The following is a 1,179-nucleotide window of genomic DNA, read 5'->3' as shown; positions in this document are numbered from 1 at the left end:
TATGTACCTAACAAATTTTATCGTAGGTATTTTATCTCTCATAGTCACAATCGCCTATTCTTCTTCCATCCCATGATCCACAGAACATCGCCAGTACGGGCAATCTTCGCATCCTGGACGAGATCACCAGCGTCAACAAAGAGGCAGATCGTCTAGTCCGGGAAGATAAAGTCGATATAGTGATCGCCCTGTCACATGCTGGTGTAGATCTAGATCAGACGGTAGCTAAGGCTTCCAAACACGTCAGTATCGTGGTTGGAGGACACTCTCATACCTTCCTCTACTCAGGTAACCGGTTCAGTCTGTTCAGTGAACTGTAGACCTCACTCAGACTTCTTTGGTCGCCCTGAGCCCTATCGGGTCAATTTAATAATAATTGTCCTTTGTGTTTGCTGAGTTTCATTAAAATTGGATGAATCGTTCGACAGTTATCGTGATCAGACAAATCAATGCAAAGCCGTCGCTCGTCGAGTTAAAACCTCTCTTCAATCGTCTGGTCCTGGAAGTTAAGGTCAATATCACCTTGTCAAATGCACTGGAAAATAGACAGTGTTTTTTTTTCTAGAAAGGAGTCCCACTCTAAACAAGAGACTTTCTTTTTGACCTTGTTTAGACTGCGGGAGTAAAGGGACTTTTCAGTCTCATTCGAGCAGGATAAACAAGGTATATTCTACTCTATTTCATGTGGCTTTAAATTTTCCAGGAAAACCTCCCTGTCCACACGACAAGCCCAAGGGCCCGTACCCAATAGTCGTCACCAGTAGTGTTGACAATCGCCAAGTCCTCGTTGTTCAGGCCGCAGCTTACTCCCGATATCTGGGCCTCATTCATCTTCAGTACAATGATAAAGGCAACATTGTCTCCTGGCGAGGAGATCCGATTCTATTGGACAAACACATTCAAGAAGGTAATATAGTTGTGCTTTTTGCGAAGAGGTTTCGATAGAATAGAATATATAACCTGTTCATCCTGCTCGAATGAGACTAAAAGTCCCTTTACTCCCGCAGTCTAAACAAGGTCTTGTGTATTTGGTACGGAATAGGTGAAAATTTTATCATAAAAACCGTGCTTAAAAGAAAGTGGTGCTTCCGAAGAGGTTTGATAGAATGATTAACATTTCAACGCATAGAGAATTAGGTAAGGTTCCTTTCACACATATCGAGGAAGAAAAACCAATTA

At 42.4% G+C, this 1,179-nt stretch overlaps 1 protein-coding gene across 1 annotated transcript; it reads left to right on the top strand.

The window, feature by feature from the left end:
* Window positions 1-44: 44 nt before the first annotated feature.
* On the top strand, window positions 45-960 carry LOC113472490 (protein 5NUC-like; the record flags this gene model as incomplete). The annotated part of the gene is made up of 2 exons (XM_026832259.1): window positions 45-288; window positions 704-960. Coding segments are annotated over 2 exons (486 nt in total), but the record flags the coding sequence as incomplete, so codon positions are not given.
* Window positions 961-1,179: the final 219 nt, after the last annotated feature.

This window comes from Diaphorina citri, unplaced genomic scaffold (assembly GCF_000475195.1).
Source record: "Diaphorina citri unplaced genomic scaffold, Diaci psyllid genome assembly version 1.1 scaffold5785, whole genome shotgun sequence".
Taxonomy (NCBI): Eukaryota; Metazoa; Arthropoda; class Insecta; order Hemiptera; family Psyllidae; genus Diaphorina; species Diaphorina citri.
This window is presented reverse-complemented; position numbering and strand designations above follow the sequence as displayed.